The 23304-nt window shown below is 38.5% G+C and overlaps 1 protein-coding gene across 1 annotated transcript in view; it reads left to right on the top strand.

The window, feature by feature from the left end:
• COL4A3 (collagen type IV alpha 3 chain) overlaps positions 1–23304 on the top strand; it is a 168948-nt gene that overhangs the window by 109577 nt on the left and 36067 nt on the right. Inside the window, exons 24-34 of the mRNA XM_061148595.1 lie at positions 669–739; positions 1685–1867; positions 3871–4039; positions 6362–6454; positions 7470–7571; positions 8451–8548; positions 9122–9272; positions 9645–9758; positions 10753–10920; positions 12321–12410; positions 12771–12905. Coding sequence (XP_061004578.1) covers positions 669–739; positions 1685–1867; positions 3871–4039; positions 6362–6454; positions 7470–7571; positions 8451–8548; positions 9122–9272; positions 9645–9758; positions 10753–10920; positions 12321–12410; positions 12771–12905 — 1374 coding nt within the window. The remainder of the gene's footprint in view (positions 1–668; positions 740–1684; positions 1868–3870; positions 4040–6361; positions 6455–7469; positions 7572–8450; positions 8549–9121; positions 9273–9644; positions 9759–10752; positions 10921–12320; positions 12411–12770; positions 12906–23304) is intronic.

Genomic DNA, 23304 nt, shown 5'->3' with positions numbered 1-23304 from the left:
TAAATGCCTAAAAATAGCTGTTTGCTGAATAAATGATCTGGCAACCCACTCCAGTATTCTTGCCTGGAGAATCCCATGGACAGAGGAGCCTGGTGGGCTGCAGTCCATGGGCTCACAAAGAGTTGGACACAACTGAGCAACTGAACACACACACACACACACGTGCACGTGCACACACACACAATAAGCTACAGCCATTTAAAGTGAAGCTATAAATCTGTATTTATTGACATATGCATAGTGTGACGCCAAAAAAAGTATATTATGAAGTCCTACACATTTATGGATATAAAATTTTATGAGTAATACACATGAAAATTTTAGCAAATATTATCTTCTGGTGGTAGATTTATGCATGATTCTTATTCTTTTCTTTCAGTATAATTTTTTTTTACCATGAACATCCATTACTTTTATCATTAGGAAAAAATAAGTGTATTCCTTAAAATTATAAAGACAAGAATTTAGGAAGCTAAAATTTGAGTACTTATTTTGAACATAACTCTTTTTCCAGTTTTTTTAACTCCCATTGTCATCCTCCACTGTGTGTTTTAAGATAGAAATTTTCTTTCTTCAGAAGAAAACACCCTATTTTCCTCACACACTGCCTTACCCTGGCTGCTCCAAGTTTGTGTTCATTGACCACTTAATAATTTACTGCTTTGCAGGAGAACCAGGGGCAGCTGGCATTAAAGGAAGCCCAGGGTCCCCAGGAAGTGCTGGTCTTCCAGGATTTCCAGTAAGATTTCATAGTTTTGAAGCTTTATTTAGATTCAGTTTGGAGCACTCTGGAGATAATGGTTGCTGTCCATATGAGTTGTCGGTTTGGTGCCTCAGAAGGAGGCTTACTTAATAGTAAAGCACTTAGTTGATACTTTTGGGTTGAATGAATTAATGAATGTTTGTGAATGAATAAGTGAATTCATGAATTTATCATCATTTCAAATGGTATCAGAGACAGAAAGTAAATCAGTGGTTGCCTGAGGCTGAGGTTGGGCATAGGGGTGGACGGCAAGTAGATCTGAGGGAATTTGGAGGGGTGATAGAAATGTTTTAACACTGGATCGTGGCGATTGCAACACAATGTATAAATTTACTAAAAATCATTTAGTTGTAGTCTTACAAAGGATTCCTTTTATGATATTTATACTTTAATATAATTGTTAATAAATTAAAATCAGAAAGTTATATTTGGATAAATGCATTTAAATCAAATTATCCTTGGATGCATATTGTGGGGCTTCCCTGGTGACTGAAACAGTGAAAGAATCTGCCTGCAGTGTAGGAGGCCTGGGTTTGATCCCTGGGTCAGGAAGATCCCTCATAAAAAATCATAAAAAATTTAAAACCAGAAAGTCATGTTTGGATAAATGTATTTGAATCAAATTATCCATGGATGCATATTAAAATTTATCAGTATTCAAACATAATCTGAATTATAATGATGGTGGCATCATATTGAATTATATTATTATAGGTGTTGCATTGAATTAAACTAACTGAATTTTTTTATAGTTTTGGAAGTAAAAATAAAGCCAAAAAGCTTGACATACTTGTGGGTCAAAGAAAGTGTCTGGAAAATAATTCATGTCCATTAAAATTGAAAAGTTCTTACTGACATTTTTTTAAGATTGACAAGAACAACTGTACCCAATGCAATGCAGACATTTCTCTACTACCCTAGGGATTCCCAGGTGCTCAGGGTCAGCCAGGACTTAAAGGAGAAAAAGGTGAAGCATCTCAGCCAGAGGGACAAGTGGGTGCCCCAGGGGATCCAGGACTCCGAGGACATCCTGGAAGAAAGGGCTTGGATGGCATTCCTGGAACTCCGGGAGTGAAAGGATTACCAGGACCTAAAGGAGAACCGGTTGGTACTCAGCAACTTTTTCCAAATTACCTTCTTTCTGAATGAAGGGCTCTAAAGTTAAGACATCAGCTGATCTCATTTCAAAAAATTATTGGAATTTCAGCACAGTTCATCCCTCAAACCAGAACAAATATTTATAGTATTTTGACAAAATAAATATGTAGCACTCAATATCTTTTTTTCTCAATGATGTTTTCAGCCCAAATAAAATTCCACATTGACAATGATCTTGTCTCATACACAAGTAATAATTCCACATTTGTATTAAATGAGTTTATAGGGAAGTTCAGAAAATGATTAGTGACAGAAAGTTTTAGTCAGTATTTTGGGGACATTGTTCATTCTTTTAAGTAAAAATAAATGCCTGAAAGGATAAAATATTTAGTGTAATCAAAAAAATCTAAAGTGTTGTCATTTACAATACTTAAGCTTGTATAAATCCTGTCTTTTCATGTATAAAATCTCTCACATGTTCAAGTGAGAGGTTCTTACTGACCTTTATTTTTAAATGTTATAGAGGCAGAGGCCGACCACTTATCACATATATCTGAGAGGTTCACAAGGCATGCTACTCAGCGTGTTTCATGAAATACCAGTTACTCCAAGGCTTATCAGTGTCATCCAATCAAAAGTGTTCTACCTTGAACAGGGAAACTTGGAAACAATTTAAAGCTTCATTCACAAACCCTTTAATATGAGAATATGAATTGATTCCCCAAATGTAGATATGATATGCAATCTTTCCTACATCTCTTTGTGTACAAAACCCTCTTTGGCCAGAGCAGCTAGCAGTTTCAGACTCATCTTTGGCAAACTGCCAGCTGTCCCTCCAAGGCAGTAGTTATGTTTAAAAAGGGCTGGAGTACAGAATTCTTTTGTTCTAGCATTAATACAGTCCATGAAAATGAAAGTGATAGTCACTCAGTCGTGTCTGACTCTTTTCGACCTATAGCCTGCCAGGCTCCTCTGTCCATGGAATTCTCCAGGCAAGAATACTAGAGTGGGTTGGCATTCCTTTCTCCAAGGGATCTTCCCTTCCTGGGGATCAAACCTGGGTCTCCTGCACTGCAGGCAGATTATTTACCATCCGAGCCACCAGGGAAGCCCAATACAGTCCGTATGATGCTCCTATTTACATCTCCCTATTTTTTTATTAGTTCTTAATATGTCCCAGAAAGTAAGGGAGTATCAAGGAACTGTTTTGAGTCTTACACCCTGCCATCTTAAAAGAAGGACTGCTTAGCCACCTGTTGACATTGAACAATGAAAGTCCTGTCAGATGGGCTTCCCTGGTGGCTCAGAGAGTGAAGAATCTGCCTGCAATGTGGGAGACCTGCGTTTGATCCTTGGGTCAGGAAGATCCCCTGTGGAAGGGAATGGTTTCCCACTCCATTATTCCTGCCTGGAGAATCCCATGGACAGAGGAGCCTCGCAGGTTACAGTCAAACATGACTGAGTGACTAACACTTTCACTTTCACTTGGGGGGAAAGAGGAACTTCAGTTATTTTGTCAAATTCAATTTTAAAAGATACAACTCATTTTCAAAGCTAGAGATGATGAAATTAACAAAAGATTTGAGAAAAAATTAGTACAGATTCAATATCTCCTCTGTAATGAAGATACCTGGTGAAAACCAATCAAATGATGATTTGCTGTACTGGGTTTATTTTAGAAATGTGACATTAACATGAATGTCAATTCCGATGCCCTTTGCATCGTTGGCCAATCTGAGGTGAGATTTCTGGGCTGTTACATGCGTAGCATTCCATTATAGGACATCTCAAGTGGGACTTGAGAGCATTAATGACATGTTGCTGGATCCCAAAAGGCAGGAAACAACAGACATCATTCAGTGCTTATTTTAGAAACAATGCCTTCAATAACAACTGCCTTTTAATTCAGGATCTTCTCAATGATGACCTAACTGGTATTCATATTCATGTGAGATTGTGTAAGGAGATACTGGATGAATCACTATACGAACATATTCCTATTGATACAGGCCCTGAGTGGTGAGAAGGGGGACCCAGGTCTTCCAGGGGATCCTGGTATCCCTGGGTCCCCAGGACCCATAGGACCAGCTGGACCATCAGACTATGGACCACAGGGAGAGCCTGGTCCAAAGGGCGCCCAAGGACTTCCTGGAGCCCCTGGACCACCTGGAGAAGCCGGTTGGTTAGTTTTCTTTCCAGTCCTGTTTTCCTGTGGAGTGGGTTGATGGTTCCTAGAGCTAGAGGGAATGTAACTCCCCCAAGACTAGTGAATATATAGAAACTGACTTCTAATAAGAAGACTGTGTCAACTTATAGACTCTGGGAAAGAACATAGAGGCTGTGGTAGAGAGCAATGTTACTGAGCAATGCAGCTGAAATTTCCTAGGAATAGTCTATATCCATTCCTGATATAGAGAAATGGAATGAATAGATCCTAAGAGATGAGTGGAAGTCAGGTATGACAAACAAAGGGGAGGCAGAGACCTGTAGGATTGACCTTGAGAAGCCTCTTCCTAGCCCCAGGGCCCACTCATGTTATTGCAATTTGTTCTTTTTGATCCATAACCTCATAAATGGCTTATGAATAAAACTTCAAAATATCTAAGGCAAATGAAGAAAAGTTGTATTGACAATAGTCATAAAGTGCCATTAACTTTAGGATCTATGTGTACTGAACATAGCTGTGGTATTCAGGAGGGATTGGACCCTCATGTTTACCCATGGTGGAAAACATGGCTGAAAAGGAGAATTTCCTGTTACTGACAGTGTTAAGTAATGTTGCATTGGTAATTTTTTACTTCTAAAATCACTTTAGTGATTCAGTACCAGTGGTCTCCAAATCTTTTTATAGCATCCCTCACCAGGAATAAGATTTTGAATGCAGCATCCCCTGTAGTATTCACATTCATTTATATATACATTCCTCGAACAACACTATATGGGAGTTAGGGGCACAAACTCTCCATGTGTATAACTTAGAATCAGGCTTTCTGTGTGTAGCTCCTCCCTATCTGTATAGTTCAACCTAGCCTGTCACGTAGTACTCTAATATTTACTATTGAAAAAAATCTGCCAATGAGTGGACCCTTGCAGTTCAAACTCATGTTGTTCAAGGGTCAATAGTACATTATAAATTGCATGCATGCATTTCTGTCCATACACATATGTAAAGCTTATTTTATGGTTATATGGTTATATGAGTTGTATGAGTATTTTTTTCTGCACCTACTTTAAGGCTCATATTCTAATCCAAAGATTGACACACTATAGCAGACCACAGTCTAAATCTAGCCCACCACCTACTTATGTATAGTCTACAAGCTCAGAGTGGTTTTTATATTTTCAATTTATTGGAAAAATTTTTTTGAATAATATTTCATGATGTAAAAATTATAGGCAATACAATAGACACTAAAAGTTGTATTTCCTGTTAAGTTTTATTGGCACACAGATTGTTCCTCACTATTCTCACACTAGGAAAGTAGAGTTATTGCAACAGAGACACATCTGGACCATAAACTCCAAATTATTTACCATCTGTCCCTTTAACAAATAGGTTTACCTTCTTCTAATTCATCTTCAAATCCCCCTTTGTTCTTTCAAAGGGAATATCATCATCAAATTTCTCCCATCACATTACTGTAAACTTATTTTTTCTATAAATATATGAATATATGGGTGATTCTGATCAGTAAAAATTGTTTTAATATTAGCCTCTGTTTTCAGAGGGCTTATCTAGTGGCTCAACAGTAAAGAATCTGCCTGCAATGCATGAGAATCAGGAGACCCAGGTTCAATCCCTGGGTTGGGACGATCCCCTGGAGGAGGGCATGGCAACCCACTCCAGTATTTTTCCTGGGAAACCCCATGGACAGAGGAGCCCGGCAGGCTATGGTCCTCAGGGTTGCAAAAAGTTAGACACAGCTGAAGCAACTGAACGTGCACACACACACGCACTTTGGTCAGAATATTATCTCAAATCTTTCCCTGGGAGGCAGTCATTATTTCTTCAACATGTAAGGAACTCAGGTTAAAAAACATGCTCAAGCTCATAGACCTTACAAAGAGCAGGGCCAAGATTCAAGCCCAATTCAACTTGTCAGGCCTCACTTCGTGCTTTATTCAGTAAACCATACTGTCTTCCTGTGAAAACTAGTCACCCAATAAACAAATACCCTGCCAGTATTCACTAGCAGTTAGGCTGAATTCCATATTATCAATATTTTTTTAGAATAGGTTCTCTTTTAATAGATGAGCATGTTGGACTATTAACTAAAACAAGGCTTAACCAATAACAGATGCTTATAAATATTTGTCAATTGAATAAGAGAGTTTCTATGAGCTGGTCATCTTTAAGCCAGGTTTGAAGCTATGGAAGCAGAGATTATTTTTTATATCCCTTGGGGTATGTTTATGAATCCCTTATAATTATGTTTTTCCCTTCTGAACAAATAAAAACTTCAATATGCAAACCAATCTTATGCTGTACATTTTCTCAAGGTCCTGAGGGAGAAACTGGTGTTTCGACACCAGTCCCAGGGCCCCCAGGACCCCCTGGGCCTCCAGGCCGTGCTGGTCCCCGGGGTCCACCTGGTGAGTATCCCCTTTGCCACGCCTGGTACATGGGAGCAGATGGCACCCTGACTCTCCTGGCTAAAACTCTCCCATTAGAAGGAAAACAAATTCATTGGCTCCAATAAAGAGCTTAGGTCACAGGGGACAAGCCAACAGACAGGAGACTTGCTGTTGTCCTTTGAGGTTATCTGGACTATTCCCATTAGTACTTCTGACTCCAAAAGAGAATTGATACAATTCCTTAAGAGGGACTGGAGAGAAGAACAGACTTCCTGGATTTTTGGTGGAGGAGCAAGCAATGTGAACTGCTGGTTGATTGGGACAGTTCCCATAGCTTCTTCATTTGAAAGCTTAACTTTTTTGCCAACATCATCTAAAACTTAACATTACATTCATGGTGGGGCGTGGGGGCATATAGTTCAAGACATCAAAAATAATTCATTTTAGAAGTTAAATTATATTTTCAAAATTATTTACAGTATTGCATATTAATGCATATATGTGGAATCCAGAAAAATGGTACTGGTGATCCTATGTGCAGGGCAACAAAGGAGATGCAGACATAAAGGTCAGACTTTTGCACACAGTGGGGAAAGGAGAAGGTGGGATGATTTGAGAGAGTAGCATTGAAACATGTACATCACCATATGTAAAATAGACAGCCAGTGGGAATTTGTTGTATGATGCAGGGAACCAAAGCCACTGCTCCGTGACAACCTAGAGGGATCAGATGGGGTGGGGGGTGGGAGGGAGATTCGAGAGGAAGGAGACAGGTGTATACCTATGGCTGATTCATGCTGATGTAAGGCAGAAACCACCACAATTTATAAGGTAATTATCCTCCAATAAAAAATAAAAAATTTTTAAATTACTTGTACTTCCTAATGATAAGCTCATTAGATAGGAATGGGTAGGAAGTTGGGGTTATTATTTCTTAATTTCCAAAAAGGTCTGGAATAATGCAGAAACAAACATCTTGTTTTCTGGCAAGATACAGGGAAGGTGCTGACATGGATGTCTGTGTGTTTTCAAGGTATCCCTGGATCCACAGGAGAATGTGATCTGGGTCTCCCGGGGCCTGATGGTGAACCAGGAATTCCAGGAATTGGATTCCCTGGGCCTCCTGGACCTAAGGGTAAGTTTTCAAAAAATTTTAAACACAAGGTTCATTGTGGATATTTATAAAATGTAAACATATGTAATGAATAGCATAGGAAATATCCATTAAATCCTTCAAAATGATGTTTTCCACTAGTCTTAAATGGGGGAAAAAATCTTAGAATAATTTTAAGCAAAAAAGGAAGAATTCACATTTTATGCAGTCTCATCTCAATCATACTTTTTAAAATGCAAGAAAAAAACTGGACGGAAATTCACTAAAATGGTAATAATGATTCTGATTGTGGGATTGTAAGGAATTTATTCTTCTTAATAGATACCTATACTTTGTTGTTGTTCAGTCACTCAGTCATGTCCAACTCTTTCAACCCCATGGACTGCAGCATGCCAGGTTTCCCTGTCCTTCACCATCTCCCAGAGTTTGCTCAAACTCATGTCCGTTGAGTCAGTGATGCCATCCAACCATCTCATCCTCCTTTGCCCCCATCTCCTCTTGCCCTCAGTCTTTCCCAGTATCAGGGTCTTTCCCAATGAGTCACTGCTCACATCAGATAGCCATGTAAAAATTCATTTGGCTGTGCACTGTATGTGAAATATACTTTTTAAAAAAGGCAGCCAAATTGTCAATCAGTATCAGTGGTTTAAACTTTGCCAGAATTTAGTGGCTCTAAACAACAAAAATACAGAAGGTAATTTTTTTAAACTGGGAACCAATGTAGTCTAATTTGGAATTTACTTTTTTAAAGTGCTAATTTAGCAGTTGTCTTTCTCATTTCTCAAGCTTTCGTGAAAACTCCTAAGGCTGCTTGCCTTGCAAAAGCACTTTAAGATGAGAGAGCTACTGTGTAGGCTCTTTTAAGACTTATCTTACAACCTTTATTATTTTTTTCTCTAGGAGACCGAGGGTTTCCAGGAACCAAAGGATCACCAGGTTGTCCTGGAGAAATGGGAAAGCCAGGCTTACCTGGAAAGCCAGGCCTCCCAGGAATCAAGGTCTTGGAGAATTAAAATTTAAACTAATATGGGGGAGAAGAGGAGCAATTACGGTTGGCCAGATCATATGCCCCTGTCAGTCAGGATGCTCTGTGTGCATAAATTGCCAATATATTTGTAGATGATGAAGATATTGATTTTTTTAAGTTTCTTTAAATTATTCCTCCCCTTTAGAAAGGAGATAGAAGGTGTAAGAATACCAAGTTGCCTCTCTATTTCTTCCTTAATCTTCAGAAGCATTTGGAGTTCTTAAAATGGGAAAACTTTAGAAACCAACATGAATAGCTATGAGAAAAACTATCAAAAGGAGAGATATCTAGACTGTAGAAAATTCCACAGTGTTCTTAACAAGTGGAGGCTAGGAAGAATTAGTAAGCACAATTTTATTTAAAAAGTCAGCAACTAGAGTTGAAAAGGGGAAATGGATGGAATGGTGGAGACTATGCAAAAAGGGATGTAGAACCTCCATCTTGGAGATATTATTTTCAAATAAATAGCTCTAAAGACCAGTCTATAGTCAGTAAGGATTTGAAAGCATGATGCAGTGAAACTAACATCATTTTTGTGCCCTAGGGAGAGCCAGGACTAGCCATGCCTGGAGAACCCGGAGCACCAGGTTTGCCAGGAGAAAGAGGCAGCTCTGGGGAAACTGGAGAAATTGGACTCCCTGGACCTCCAGGTCTCCCTGGAGTTCCAGGAACTGGAGGGCTTGATGGACCACGAGGTACAATAGCAAGTATGGTTACCTTTTTCCACTGTGAGCTCAGCTACAATGCTGCCATTTGAGTGTGTAAGTGCTCTACAAGTAAAGAATTCTTCTCAAACTTCTAGCTCAGTAAATAGAATGTGGGAGGCTTAATTATTTTTCCATTCAACTTTCCATTCCATTGCTGCCCTACCTTTGTTCCCTCTTTTTTCGTTCCTTCCTTCTTTTCTTTTAACCAGTGTCCTCTGTATTAGACATAGGACTATGGTACTATCAATGGTAATAAATATAAGTTCCATTCAGGGGGGAAGGTTATAGGAGAATGACTGGAATCGCAATACTAAGACCTTGAGTTTGGCACCTTATTGTGTTTTGGGCTCTATTTTGCAGGGGATCCAGGGAAGCCTGGGCCACCTGGAGAAAGAGGACCCCCAGGAAGGTGCACAGAGGGTCCCATGGGAGCTCAAGGACTTCCAGGCTTAAATGGATTGAAAGGGCAACCAGGTAGGGGGAGGCCCTTGAAACCAATCACCAGGTGGGCAAGTGACATGGGACTCCTACTCTGAGCTTTGCTGCCTGACATGAGAACTGTCCAGTAAAAAGTCCTGACCACTGTTCAGTGGGAAAAGTGATTTCAAAAACAGAAACCTGTTGTCATAGATTCATTGCAGTGAATACCATCGATAGAGTAAGAGACCTGAAATTACTATAGTAAAATTGGTCTATGTCTTGTATGCAAGAAAATATGAACACTGAAATTATATAGATATATATTTACATATATATACATATAAACTCTCAAAAATATTTTACCTTGAATACTTTCATACATATATTAAAGTGGTAAATGTATCCTAATTATTGAAACAGAGTGAATGTATGCAAAGATATATGTTTACAAGTTACAAACTAGAACATATAGTCAGTTGCTTTACAAGCAACATAAAAGAATATGAAAATAAATCTAATTATGAAGATGAGGTGGTCATGGGGAATTTACTATCTTTTTGGCTTCTCTCAACCAGGTTTGTGAACTATTTCTGGGGGAAAAAAAAATCCTTTAGGACTCAGCTACCACACTTCTAATATGATAACAAGCAAAATTTTAGCCAAAATGTTAATTGTTGTAGTGGTGCTATCATTGTTTCCAGAAGCATCTGAGACTTGCCAGATGAGTGGTTCAGTACCAATCCTGCAGGTTAAAGACTGAGCCACAGTCAGAAAGTGCATTCCCAAGATGTGCCTGCAGGACTAGAAAATAAATCTAAATTCTAGATTATCATCACTTCATGAAGCATTGAAACACAGAATCTTAAAGCCAGAAGGGATCTTTGAATTCTACAAAAGGGGACCTAAATCAATCAATTAAATCAATCATTAGATAAGTGTGTGATTTGCTCAAATCACAGAGCTAAGTATTTACAGCTGTGAAATATATCTGGAGTTGGTGGGGAAAGCAGTTGTGTGTTCATTTTTTCATTCATTCATTTATATACAGGCAGAAGAGGTGAAACAGGGCCAAAGGGAGACCCAGGTATCCCGGGCTTGGATAGGTCAGGATTTCCTGGAGAACCTGGACTACCAGGAACGCCAGGTCACCGAGGGGAGATGGGACCACCTGGTCCAAAAGGATATCCAGGAAATCCAGGATTTTTAGGACCACCAGGTACCCTTGCTTTTGTTATTCTTCTTCCCTTATTTTCCACATTTTCCTTTTAAGTTACTGTTGTTTAGTCAGTCGTGATTCCACTTGTTTGCCTTAGCATGAATAGAATGCTAGATTTCTAATTTAAAAAAAAATAGATATGCAGCAAATAACAAAGGTTTACTGTATAGCACAGGGAACCATACTTAATATCTTGTAATAACCTATAATGGAAAATAATCTCAAAAATGATATATATGTATATGTATGACTGAATCACCTTGCTATGCACCTGAAATGTTGTGAGTCGACTGTACTTCAATAAAATATGTATGAAGAAAAAAATAAAAACTCACAACAACAAAAACAAGCAAAAAAAGACTTTAAGACCTGTAGCAATAAAACTCCGAGAAGAAAAAAAAAATTACAAATTCAATCTCTTCATTTCTTATAGATCTATTCAGACTTTCTATTTCTTCTTGAGTCAATTTTGGTAATCTGTGCCTCTCTAAGAATTTGTCCTTTTTGTCTAAGTTATCTAATTTTGTGGCAGATCATGGTTCATAGTATTCCCTTATAACTCATTTTATCACACCAATTTTTATGCTTTGTATATTTGGGGGAGAATGTTTCAACAGTCTTCTCATGGTATAAGGACCTCGCTGATCTCTCCTCAAGAGAAGAGCCCAGAACAGCATGACATATATATACGACCATGTGTAAAATAGGTGGCTAGTGGGAAGTTGTGGTATAGCACAGGGAACTCAGCTCGGTGCTCTGTGATGACCTAGAGGGTTGGAATGTGGTGGGTTGGGAGGGAAGCTCAAAAGGGAGGGAATATATGTATACTTATAGCTGATTCCTTTTGTTGTGCAACAGAAACTAATATAACACTGTCAAACAATTATACTCAAATTTTAAAAAGTTTTTAAAGGAAATTGAAAAAGGACTCAATCTGCTAATTAACCTTTCATTTATACTATTAAGCCTCTAGTATATGCCATCACTGTTCCAGGCCCTAGAGACACATTGCTGAATAAGACTCCACCTCCAACAGTGGGGACACAATAACAAATATATTGAAGAACTAAATTCATCTAGAGACAAAGGTTGTGAAGGAAGTAAGATAAGGGAATATAACAGAAAGTTATTGATCAAAGGTTGAGAGGAAGAAAGGCTCCCGAACTTCAGCCATAGTCTCTCCTCACCCATAAGTGTGATGTACTATCAATGACTTCTACATCTGTGATATAAGAAAAAGGCCATTTCCTGACCCATCTCCTAGACTATTATGATTATTTTCCTATTTACAGAAATCATTTTTTCAACTCTCTTTCCTCTAAGTATACTTTATTTTATGGAGTATTTGCTTTTCTCATTATTTACAACGTGTGCTGCCTTGTGTTAATTTCTTTCCACAGGTGAAAAAGGAATAATGGGGATGATGGGATTTCCAGGCCACATTGGTCCCCCAGGGCCTCCTGGGAACCCAGGCACCCCAGGACAGAGGGGTAAGTGATGGGGTATCTTCCAGCTATTAGAAGGTATGAACAATATTCATTTAATTAGCAGAAACATGAATTATATTTTATTCTTTGAGGAGAAAGTATTTCTGAGGGAATCGTGTATTTAATTTTGCAGTTTTCTGTATTCCTTTTTCTCATTTGAATAGAGGCATATTTTTCTCCCTATAGGCTTTGACCACTGCCCTCATGTGGCTGCCTGTTTGGGAGCAACTATTCATCAAATTCTTAGCCCTATTAACCTTTTTTGGTTTATTTGTCTTGTTTTATGATCAGCACTGTTAGCTTTCGAATCCTCATGGACTTTTAAAGAATTAAGGGACTGATGCTGTTATTCCTGTCTTTTAGGGAGCTTTGGAATTCCAGGAGTAAAGGGCGCAAGAGGACCCCCAGGAACCAAGGGGGAGCAGGGAGAGAGAGGAACTCCCGGGTCTCCCCAGATATTCCACTTAGTGGGGGACAAAGGGGAGCCAGGACTCAAAGGTAAAGACTTCTTTACAGCTAGACCAGAACATCAGAGCTGATTCTAGGACTAAGAAATTATCCAGGAAAATCCCTTTAGTTGACACATGAGCACCGTGAGGCCCAGGGTTTAATTTTGCACCCAAGCACACAAAGCCGGTTGATGGCTGAGTTCCACTAGAACTGGGTTTTGTGCACTTTAACAATAATACATCGCCTCTTTAATCATAACTTTTTATTTCTAAGTTAATTCTGCATTTCAGTCTGCTGTCTTTAAACTGTCACCAGTCAATTTTTAGATTCTAAGCCTCAAAGCCCCCCTTTGGCCAAGAATGGTGAAAATGAAACCTTTAGAAAACTCCACATAAAAAACTTCCTTGGCTGGAATAGAAACTTCCACTTCAAATTCTACTCTGTTCTATCAACTGCCAGGATGAATTTTTCTGATTGCATCTAAAAACTGCTTCTCATGCTCAGAGACCTTTGGAGAATAATTACTGAAGAGAAACTGTTTTGATTACAAGTCAGTGACTTTAAAAGGCTGATAATTGTTAGCTACAGCTGTTAAAATTCAAACCCATTCACATTATTTCAAATTATTTAAGCACTTTGTATGACAGGTTTTGTTATATGATCAATGCAATCAATATTAAATCAAAATTTAAGAAAGTTTGCCTTGCAGTCTTCCTGATCAAATTGAGTAACTTTAGTAAAACAGAATTGCTGGGTAAAATTAAATGTTTGCAGATCAAACTTATATAGCAGGGAAGATAGTGTGCTTGTAGTTGCAAAACCATATCAAGTTTTGGGTAATTTGTAATCAATTTTGAGAAGTCAGATTTTATTGAACAAATATTTACTTGTTTTTCAGGTAAGGATTTACAGTCCAAGTAGATTTGATTTTAAAATTCTGTTTAGAATTCTGTAGACCAAGCTGGCAAGCTAAATAGCCATCTCTCCTAGAATTAGGAAGGATTTCACATAAGTGACTTCGACCAGTGTTCTGGAGTGTGATTGAATCCAACTGATTCTCTAACTTAAAAAATGGCTAAGCATTGGAAAAAACTACGATTTTTTTTTTCTATAAAGGAAAATGAGCAAATCAAGGTCTTTGGGATGTGTGCATACTTGCTAAGTCACTTCAGTCATGCCCAGCTATAAGGTCTTTGGGATGGTCCCCCTGTATCTGCTGTCAAAGAGATAGTTTAGTTATAGGTGCATACAGAATGCACAGAAGACTGTGCTGCCTTTTTAGCAATGAAATAGAAAGTAGTATTAATTTTATAAAACTCCTCTGGAACTGGTCTAAGTCAAGACATAAAAAGAAAAAAAAAAAATACTGGCACAAATGTCCAGTCTTCATAAACAAACACTGCTTCACTAAATTATCCTAGATGATTTAGGTAGTGTTGCAAACATTTTGGAAAAAAAATATGAATAGCATATCTGTGCTTGCATAAACTAAATTTGGCTCTAACATCATGAATGCACAAAGGAGACTAATTTATGATTAAAAATTGTTTCTGTGAAATATAGAAGGACACATGTTATTTCTATGCTTCTAACAAAGTACAGTATGCATGGAGGCTGTCCTGTATGTTTCCTTTTGGCTTTTCAAACACATAACCAAAGAGCAGACAGTGAACAACAACAGCAAAAGATCATACTATCTAGACCTCGCTAATTTCAATATGATTCATTTTTTTATCTGAATTTCTGACTTGAAGACATCCATTGCAAATAGTGGAAAAGCTATTAAAGGTACAAAAAAGCAGTCTTCCCCTCCTTGAGGAGTCTGCATAGGAGATTTAGGCATACGTGCAAAGAGAAGGAGATGGCAACCCATCCAGTGTCCTTTCCTGGGGAATCCCATGGACAGAGGAGCCTGGTAGGCTACAGTCCGTGAGTCACAAAGAGTCAGATATGACTTAGCAACTAAACAACAACAAAAAGAAAATGAATAATACAATAGAACTGTTGTGTTACTTTTAGCAAAGACCTATGAAGCCCTTCCCACATGCAGGTACTATTCCAAATTTTACAAATATTGACTCATTTAATTCTCACAACAACCCTATGCATAGATGACTGCTATCATCCCATTTTACAGATGGGAAATAGAAAGGTCAAGTTACTCAGTGTCAATCTGATAGGAAGTGCAGAGATGAACCTCACTCTGATGTGGTTCCAAAGTCCATGCTCATTGAGGGCGAATGGATACATGTGTACATATGACGGGCTCCCTTCACCGTTCACGTGAAACTGTCACAGCATTGTTTGTTAATCAGCTATCCCCCAGTACAAAATAAAAAGGTAAAAAGCAAAGTCTATACTCAGCCTTCTCACTCTGCCGTCGGCTGGGTACCAAGACACTGAGCTCTGTGGGAGATGAACACAGCAGCTGCTGCTGCTGCTAAGTCACTTCAGTCGTGTCCGACTCTGTGTGACCCCATAGACATCAGCAGAGAACACCTCAAATGGGGTAGTCAAAGAAGCCTCATGAGCCCAGGAAACTATATTCAATATCCTATAATAAACTATAATGGAAAATAATATGAAAAATAATATATACATATACTACTGAATTACTTTGCTATACAACAGAAATAACACAACATCGTAAGTCAATGATACTTCAATAAAATAAATTTTAAAAAAATCCTCCATGAAGGAGAATTTAAATTGTGAGTAGGTTTCAAAAAAGCAAGGAATATTCTTGGCTTAAAATCTTTCCAAGTCTCCCCTTGCTTTAAGAATACAAATTTCTTAGACCAGCATCCAAGTTTCTCTACCATTTGCCCTTTGCCTACCTCTCCAGCCACATAATATTTATCTACTCAACAATTATTTTTAGAATCTACTGACTGGGCATTTTACTCTGTCCTGAAGACAGAGGGGTAAACAAAGCGGTGCTAATATCCTGGTCACGAGGAAATTCAGCTCACTGGAGGAAAGAGGCAGTCATGTCTCTGAAATGATTTATATCCAGGGCCAGGTAGTAAATATCTTAGGCTTTGTGGACCACCTGTGACCCTAGCTGCATATTCTTCTCTGGTGTTTCTGTTTGTTTGTTTACAACCCACAAAAATGTGAAAGCCATCCTTGGATTTCCAGCCATAAAACATTAAGCCAAATTTGGCCCACAGGCAGTTGTTTGCCACCCCTTAAAAAACAAACCAAATGAATAAACCAAATAATACATATTTTAGGTTATGGTAAAGGACATATATGGAAAAAAACAAAAGTTACAAAAGAAAAAATTCTAACCACTTGCCACTTACCACCCCTTCACACATGTATTTTCTTGTCTAGGAATTCCTGTTCCATTGCATGCTTTCTCCATCCAGCTGGCTCCCACTTGGTCTTCAAGATTGAGCTTAAAAATATCACCTCTTCTTGGGACTTCCCTGGTGGTACAGTGGTTAAGACTCTGTGCTCTCAATGCAGGAGGTCTGAGTTGGTTTCCTGGTTGGACAGCTAAGATCCTGCATGCCTCATGGTGCAGCCAAAAATAAAAATCGAATAAAAATTTAAAAATTCCCCCTCCTCTTAGAATTCTTACATGTAGCACATTGTGCCCAACTCTATTACAGAAACTCTCTCACTGGGGGGTGATTTTTTATTTGGCACTCTCCAATTAAATACTAAAAACCTGGACAAAGGGAACGTGATTTACTTGTCTCCAGTACTCAAAACAGGACCAGTCTATTAATTGGTACTCAATCCATATGTGAATGAATGAATATGTAAGCAGGGAAACTTTCAGACAAAAGAAGTGAATCTGCTTGAGGAAACGCACAAGCCAGGCCTTGGACTAAGTGCCCATGAAGGGAATTCATCATTTACTCTGTAGGCAAAAGAGAGGCAATGAATCTTTTTGAGCAGGAGAATAATGTGATCAAAACCATGTTTTAGGAAAAGCAGGATGGTGCTGTGGGACTGGTAATTCCAGCATTACCACTAACTGATGGTGTAACTCTAGGTTAGTTTATTGACTTCTTATTTCAGTTCAGTTCAGTTGCTCAGTGGTGTCTGACTCTTTGCGACCCCATGAATCGCACCATGCCAGGCCTCCCTGTCCATCACCAACTCCCGGAGTTTACTCAAACTCATGCCCATCGAGTTGGTGATGCCATCCAGCCATCTCATCCTCTGTCGTCCCCTTCTCCTCCTGCCCCCAATCCCTCCCAGCATCAGGGTCTTTTCCAATGAGTCAACTCTTCGCATGAGGTAGCCAAAGTATTGGAGTTTCAGCTTGAACATCAGTCCTTCCAGTGAACACCCAGGACTTATCTCCTTCAGGATGGACTGGTTGGATCTCCTTGCAGTCCAAGGGACTCTCAAGAGTGTTCTCCAACACCACAGTTCAAAAGCATCAATTTTTCAGCACTCAGCGTTCTTCACAGCCCAACTCTCACATCCATACATGACCACTGGAAAAACCATAGCCTTGACCAGACAGAGCTTTGTTGGCAAAGTAATGTCTCTGCTTTTTAATATGCTATCTAGGTTGGCTGTAACTTTCCTTCCAAGGAGTAAGCATCTTTTAATTTCATGGGTGCAGTCACCATCTGCAGTAATTTTGGAGTCCAAAAAAATAAAGTCTGACACTGTTTCCACTGTCTTCCCATCTATTTCCCTTGAGGTGATGGGACCGGATGCCATTGAATTCTTTTTTTTTTTTTCATTTATTTTTATTAGTTCGAGGCTAATTACTTTACAATATTGTAGTGGTTTTTGTCATACATTGACATGAATCAGCCATGGATTTACATGTATTCCCCATCCCGATCCCCCCTCCCACCTCCCTCTCTACCCGATCCCTCTGGGTCTTCCCAGTGCACCAGGTCCAAGCACTTGTCTCATGCATACAACCTGGGCTGGTGATCTGTTTCACCCTAGATAAAATACATGTTTCGATGCTGTTCTCTTGAAACATCCCACCGTTGCCTTCTCCCACAGAGTCCAAAAGTCTGTTCTGTACATCTGTGTCTCTTTTTCTATTTTGCATATAGGGTTATCATTACCATCTTTCTAAATTCCATATATATGTGTTAGTATACTGTAATGGTCTTTATCTTTCCGGCTTCCTTCACTCTGTATAATGGGCTCCACTTTCATCCATCTCATTAGAACTGATTCAAATGAATTCTTTTTAATGGCTGAGTAATATTCCATAGTGTATATGTACCACAGCTTCCTTATCCATTCGTCTGCTGATGGGCATCTAGGTTGCTTCCATGTCCTGGCTATTATAAACAGTGCTGCGATGAACATTGGGGTGCATGTGTCTCTTTCAGATCTGGTTTCCTTGGTATGTATGCCCAGAAGTGGGATTGCTGGGTCATATGGCAGTTCTATTTCCAGTTTTTCAAGAAATCTCCACACTGTTTTCCATAGCAGCTGTACTAGTTTGCATTCCCACCAACAGTGTAAGAGGGTTCCCTTTTCTCCACACCCTCTCCAGCATTTATTGCTTATAGACTTTTGGATAGCAGCCATCCTGACTGGCGTGTAATGGTACCTCATTGTGGTTTTGATTTGCATTTCTCTGATAATGACTGATGTTGAGCATCTTTTCATGTGTTTGTTAGCCATCTGTATGTCTTCTTTGGAGAAATGTCTGTTTAGTTCTTTGGCCCATTTTTTGACTGGGTCATTTATTTTTCTGGAGTTGAGCTGCAGGAGTTGCTAGTATATTTTTGAGATTAATCCTTTGTCTGTTGCTTCGTTTGCTATTATTTTCTCCCAATCCGAGGGCTATCTTTTCACCTTGCTTATAGTTTCCTTTGTTGTGCAAAAGCTTTTAAGTTTCATTAGGTCCCATTTGTTTATTTTTGCTTTTGTTTCTAATATTCTGGGAGGTGGGTCATAGAGGATCCTGCTGTGATTTATGTCGGAGAGTGTTTTGCCTATGTTCTCCTCTAGGAGTTTTATAGTTTCTGGTATTACATTTAGATCTTTAATCCATTTTGAGTTTATTTTTGTGTATGGTGTTAGAAACTATTCTAGTTTCATTCTTTTACAGGTGGTTGACCAGTTTTCCCAGCACCACTTGTTAAAGAGGTTGTCTTTTTTCCATTGTATATCCTTGCCTCCTTTGTCGAAGATAAGGTGTCCATAGGTTCGTGGATTTATCTCTGGGCTTTCTATTCTGTTCCATTGATCTATATTTCTGTCTTTGTGCCAGTACCATACTGTCTTGATGACTGTGGCTTTGTAGTAGAGTCTGAAGTCAGGCAGGTTGATTCCGCCAGTTCCATTCTTCTTTCTCAAGATTATTTTGGCTATTTGAGGATTTTTGTATTTCCATACAAATTGTGAAATTATTTGGTCTAGTTCTGTGAAAAATACCATTGGTGGCTTGATAGGGATTGCATTGAATCTATAGATTGCTTTGGGTAGTATAGCCATTTTGACAATATTGATTCTTCCAATCCATGAACACGGTATATTTCTCCATCTGTTTGTGTCCTCTTTGATTTCTTTCATCAGTGTTTTATAGTTTTCTGTGTATAGGTCTTTTGTTTCTTTAGGTAGATATACTCCTAAGTATTTTATTCTTTTTGTTGCAATGGTGAATGGTATTGTTTCCTTAATTTCTCTTTCTGTTTTCTCATTGTTAGTGTATAGGAATGCAAGGGATTTCTGTGTGTTAATTTTATATCCTGCAACATTACTATATTCGTTGATTAGCTCTAGTAATTTTGTAGTAGAGTCTTTAGGGTTTTCTATGTAGAGGATCATGTCATCTGCAAACAGAGAGAGTTTCACTTCTTCTTTTCCTATCTGGATTCCTTTTACTTCTTTTTCTGCTCTGATTGCTGTGGCCAAAACTTCCAAAACTATGTTGAATAGTAGTGGTGAGAGTGGGCACCCTTGTCTTGTTCCTGATTTCAGGGGAAATGCTTTCAATTTTTCACCATTGAGGGTAATGCTTGCTGGGGGTTTGTCATATATAGCTTTTATTATGTTGAGGTATGTTCCTTCTATTCCTGCTTTCTGGAGAGTTTTAATCATAAATGGATGTTGAATTTTGTCAAAGGCTTTCTCTACATCTATTGAGATAATCATATGGTGTTTATCTTTCAACTTGTTAATGTGGTGTATTACATTGATTGATTTGCGGATATTAAAGAATCCTTGCATTCCTGGGATAAAGCCCACTTGGTCATGGTGTATGAGTTTTTTAATATGTTGTTGGATTCTGTTTGCTAGAATTTTGTTAAGAATTTTTGCATCTATGTTCATCAGTGATATTGGCCTGTAGTTTTCTTTTTTGGTGGCATCTTTGTCTGGTTTTGGAATTAGGATGATGGTGGCCTCATAGAATGAGTTTGGAAGTTTACCTTCTTCTGCAATTTTCTGGAAGAGTTTGAGTAAGATAGGTGTTAGCTCTTCTCTAAATTTGTGGTAGAATTCAGCTGTGAAGCCATCTGGTCTTGGGCTTTTGTTTGCTGGAAGATTTTTGATTACAGTTTCAATTTCCTTGCTTGTGATGGGTCTGTTGAGATCTATTTCTTCCTGGTTCAGTTTTGGAAAGTTATACTTTTCTAAGAATTTGTCCATTTCTTCCAAGTTGTCCATTTTATTGGCATAGAGCTGCTTGTAGTAGTCTCTTATGATCCTTTGTATTTCAGTGTTGTCTGTTGTGATCTCTCCATTTTCGTTTCTGATTTTGTTAATTTGGTTCTTCTCCCTTTGTTTCTTAATGAGTCTTGCTAACAGTTTGTCAATTTTTGTTTATTTTTTCAAAAAACCAGCTTTTAGCTTTGTTGATTTTTGCTATGGTCTCTTTAGTTTCTTTTGCATTTATTTCTGCCCTAATTTTTAAGATTTCTTTCCTTCTACTAACCCTGGGGTTCTTCATTTCTTCCTTCTCTAGTTGCTTTAGGTGTAGAGTTAGGTTATTTATTTGACTTTTTTCTTGTTTCTTGAGGTAGGCCTCTAATGCTATGAATCTTCCCCTTAGCACTGCTTTTACAGTGTCCCATAGGTTTTGGGTTGTTGTGTTTTCATTTTCATTCATTTCTATGCATATTTTGATTTTTTTTTTATTTCTTGTATAATTTGTTGGTTATTCAGAAGTGTGTTGTTTAGCCTCCATATGTTTGAATTGTTAATAATTTTTTTCCTGTAATTGAGATCTAATCTTACTGCACTGTGGTCAGAAAAGATGACTCGAATGATTTCAAGTTTTTGGAATTTACCAAGACTAGATTTATAGTCCAGGATGTGATCTATTCTGGAGAAGGTTCCATGTGCACTTGAGAAAAAAGGTGAAGTTGATTGTTTTGGGGTGAAACGTCCTATAGATATCAATTAGGTCTAGCTGGCCCATTGTGTCATTTAAGGTTTGTGTTTCCTTTGTTAATTTTCTGTTTAGTTGATCTATCCATAGTTGTGAGTGGGGTATTAAAGTCTCCCACTATGATTGTGTTACTATTAATTTCCTCTTTCATACTCGTTAGCATTTGCCGTACATATTGCGGTGCTCCTATGTTGGGTGCATATATATTTATAATTGTTATATCTTCTTCTTGGATTGATCCTTTGATCATTATGTAGTGTCCTTCTTTGTCTCTTTTCACATCCTTTATTTGAAAGTCTATTTTATCTGATATGAGTATTGCAACTCCTGCTTTCTTTTGGTCTCCATTTGTGTGAAATATTTTTTTCCAGCCCTTCACTTTTAGTCTGTATGTGTCCCTTGTTTTGAGGTGGGTCTCTTGTAGACAGCATATGTAGGGGTCTTGTTTTTGTATCCATTCAGCCAGCCTTTGTCTTTTGGTTGGGGCATTCAACCCATTTACATTTAAGGTAATTATTGATAGGTATGGTCCCGTTGCCATTTACTTTGTTGTTTTGGGTTCACGTTTATACAACCTTTCTGGGTTTCCTGTCTAGAGAAGATCCTTTAGCATTTGTTGAAGAGCTGGTTTGGTGGTGCTGAATTCTCTCCGCTTTTGCTTGTCTGTAAAGTTTTTGAGTTATCCTTCATATCTGAATGAGATCCTTGCTGGGTACAGTAATCTAGGTTGTAGGTTATTCTCTTTCATTACTCTAAGTACGTCCTGCCATTCCCTTCTGGCCTGAAGGGTTTCTATTGATAGATCAGCTGTTATCCTTATGGGAATCCCTTTGTGTGTTATTTGTTGTTTCTCCCTTGTTGCTTTTGATATTTGTTCTTTGTGTTTGATCTTTGTTAATTTGATTAATATGTGTCTTGGGGTGTTTCGCCTGGGGTTTATCCTGTTTGGGACTCTCTGGGTTTCCTGGACTTGGGTGACTATTTCCTTCTCCATTTTAGGGAAGTTTTCAGCTATTATCTCCTCGAGTATCTTCTCATGGCCTTTCTTTTTGTCTTCTTCTTCTGGGACGCCTATGATTCGAATGTTGGGGCGTTTCACATTGTCCCAAATGTCCCTGAGATTGTCCTCATTTCTTTTGATCTTTTTTTCCTTTTTCCTCTCTGCTTCATTTATTTCCACCATTTTATTTTCTACCTCACTTATCCTATCTTCTGTCTCCATTATTCTACTCTTGGTTCCCTCCAGAGTGTTTTTGATCTCATTTATTGCATTATTCATTTTTAATTGACTCTTTTTTATTTCTTCTAGGTCCTTGTTAAACATTTCTTGCATGTTCTCAATCTTTGTCTCCAGGCTATTTATCTGTAACTCCATTTTGTTCTCAAGATTTTGGATCATTTTTATTATCATTATTCTAAATTCTTTTTCAGGTAGATTCCCTATCTCCTCCTCTTTTGTTTGACTTGGTGGGCATTTTTCATGTTCCTTTATCTGTTGGGTATTTCTCTGCCTTTTCATCTTGTTTAGATTGCTGTGTCTGGAGTGGGCTTTCTGTATTCTGGAGGTCTGTGGCTCCTTTTTATTGTGGAGGTTTCACCCAGTGGGTGGGGTTGGATGATTGGTTTGTCAAGGTTTCCTGGTTAGGGAAGCTTGTGTTAGTGTTCTGGTGCATGGAATTGGATTTCTTCTCTCTGGAGTGCAATGGAGTGCCCAGTAATGAGTTTTGAGAAGGGTCTATGTGTTAGGTGCGACTTTGGGCAGCCTGTATGTTGACACTCAGGTCTATGTTCCTGCGTTGCTAAAGAATTTGAGTGGTATGTCTTCTTCTGGAGCTTATTGGCTCTTGGGTGGTGGTTGGTTTCGGTGTAGGTATGGAGGCTTTTGGATGGTCTCTTATTTCTTAATGTTCCGTGTAGTCAGGAGTTTTCTGGTGTTCTCAGGTTTTGGGCTTAAGTCTCCTGCCTCTGGATTTCAGTTTTATTCTTCCAGTAGTCTCAAGACTTCTCCAACTATACAGCACTGATAATAAAACTTTTAGGTTAATGGTGAAAAGATTCTCCACCGTGAGGGACACCCAGAGAGGTTCACAGAGTTACATGAAAAAGAGG

The sequence above is a fragment of the Dama dama genome, chromosome 8, assembly GCF_033118175.1.
Source record: "Dama dama isolate Ldn47 chromosome 8, ASM3311817v1, whole genome shotgun sequence".
In the NCBI taxonomy this organism is placed as follows: Eukaryota; Metazoa; Chordata; class Mammalia; order Artiodactyla; family Cervidae; genus Dama; species Dama dama.
The sequence above is the reverse complement of the archived record's forward strand: the minus strand, read 5'-3'. Positions and strand labels throughout refer to the sequence as shown.